The sequence below is a fragment of the Ipomoea nil genome, unplaced genomic scaffold (genome assembly GCF_001879475.1).
Source record: "Ipomoea nil cultivar Tokyo-kokei standard unplaced genomic scaffold, Asagao_1.1 scaffold1619, whole genome shotgun sequence".
NCBI classification, from domain to species: domain Eukaryota; kingdom Viridiplantae; phylum Streptophyta; class Magnoliopsida; order Solanales; family Convolvulaceae; genus Ipomoea; species Ipomoea nil.
The window spans coordinates 298,239-299,930 of NW_017618047.1; the positions used below are offsets into that span (position 1 = coordinate 298,239).

The 1,692-nt window shown below is 50.3% G+C and overlaps 1 protein-coding gene across 1 annotated transcript; it reads right to left on the bottom strand.

Annotated features, from left to right (window-relative positions):
- Positions 1-409: 409 nt before the first annotated feature.
- LOC109191234 lies at positions 410-1,117 on the bottom strand. The gene has a single exon (XM_019341818.1). The coding sequence runs from the start codon at positions 1,115-1,117 to the stop codon at positions 410-412; it is 708 nt and encodes a 235-aa protein (XP_019197363.1).
- Positions 1,118-1,692: the final 575 nt, after the last annotated feature.

A 1,692-nucleotide genomic window follows, 5' to 3' on the forward strand; every position in this document is an offset into this window, starting at 1 on the left:
CAACACATTTTATGATGAACACAGATAAATCATGCCCAATCACCGGCCAAAAATGTTGGAAAAAAGCCGGGGATAAGCCATCTGGCCCAGGTGCTTTTTCGGGTTGCATGGCAAACAAAGCCATCTTAACGTCATCTATGGTGAACGGACTGGACAACACACTTATCATCTCAGCCGTGACTCTCCTCCGAACCCGGTCAAAAAAATTGGCACCGCAAGTGCCGGAACAAAAAATATGTTCATAGTACCTGAGTATTTCCAGCTTCATCGCCGCACCCTCCACCCACTCGCCAGTTTGATTTTTGAGTTGGGATAGATGATTCTGTTTACGCCGTGCCGTTGCCATTTTGTGGAAATATCTAGTGTTAGCATCCCCGTGCCTTAGCCAAAGCTGCTTAGACCGCTGTTTTCAGAACATCTCCTCGGCTTGCAGGACCGCATCCAGTTCCTTCTCGGCTGCCATAAAAGTTCGCACAGCATTTGGCGAGCGATCCTCTTTCAACTTGTCCAACGTGCGTCTGAGTTGACTATTTCGGGCCCCAAACATCCGGTGGTGTTCACCACCCCACTTCCACAACCTTTCACCGCAAATAGCAAGCCGATCCTGGAATGGCAATCCGTTAGACATACGCCATGCTTCATCAACTACCCGCGTGCATCCAGCTTCCAACATCCAAGCCGATTCAAACCTGAAACGTCGAGCTGTTTGTCGCACCTGGTCGGCATTAATATCTAGAAAAATTGCGCAGTGGTCAGAAGTATGCGCATATATATTGCGTACCACAGCGTCTTCGTGCAATTCAAGCCAATCCACCGTCGCCATCACCCTGTCCAACCTCTCCTCCACCCACGATTCCGTACCTCTCCCTTTCACCCATGTGAACCGTCCCCCAAGCATACCCAGGTCAGCCAGCCCACAATCCTCCAACACGTCATTAAACCCCTCAATGAGAGCCGAGGGATGTGAGTGCAATCCTCTTTTCTCCGCAAGACTAGTGATATCGTTGAAGTCACCTACAACAACCCAAGGAGCTTGAGATTCAACCTTTAATTGTCGCAGCAAATCCCAGGTAACATGCCTTCTACTTCTGTCTGATTCTCCGTAAAAACCCGTCATTCTCCACCCCGGCCGACCCGGCAGAGTTATGTCCATATCGATATGATTATTGGAATAACTCTTTAGAGACGCCGTATTTTTATCTCTCTAGAGGAAAGCCAGGCCTCCTCCGTACCCTACACGATCCACACATAACTTGCCTTCAAAACCTAATTTAATTCGTACCTCTTCCATTTTCGTTTCCGTAGCCTTTGTCTCCATCAAAAAGACAAATTGGGGCTTCTGCTTGGACACAATGCCCATTAGCTCTCGAACTGACCGGTCGCCCCCCAGACCCCGGTAGTTCCAGCTCAGTAAACTCATTGGATCCGGCGAGTCTGGTCCTCCAGACCCGCCACATCATCTTGTTGTATCTTTTCTGCCATCCGCACGTCATCTCTAACGACTTCCACCATACTCATGTTATCTTCCCTTCTGCGCTTCAGATCACCATGCACTGCCTCCGCTTCCTCCATATCTACGATCGCAGCCGGAGCCAGATCTCCAGAACGACTCGTCAGTCCCGATTCCAGGGACACTGCCGGCAGGGTGACGGACAGTAGCCATTTCGCGCCGATTGGGCGCACCTGGCGTCT

Coding starts and splice junctions, on each gene's coding strand:
- LOC109191234 (XM_019341818.1), bottom strand. CDS start 1,117: ATGACGGGTTTTTACGGAGAATCAGACAGAAGTAGAAGGCATGTTACC.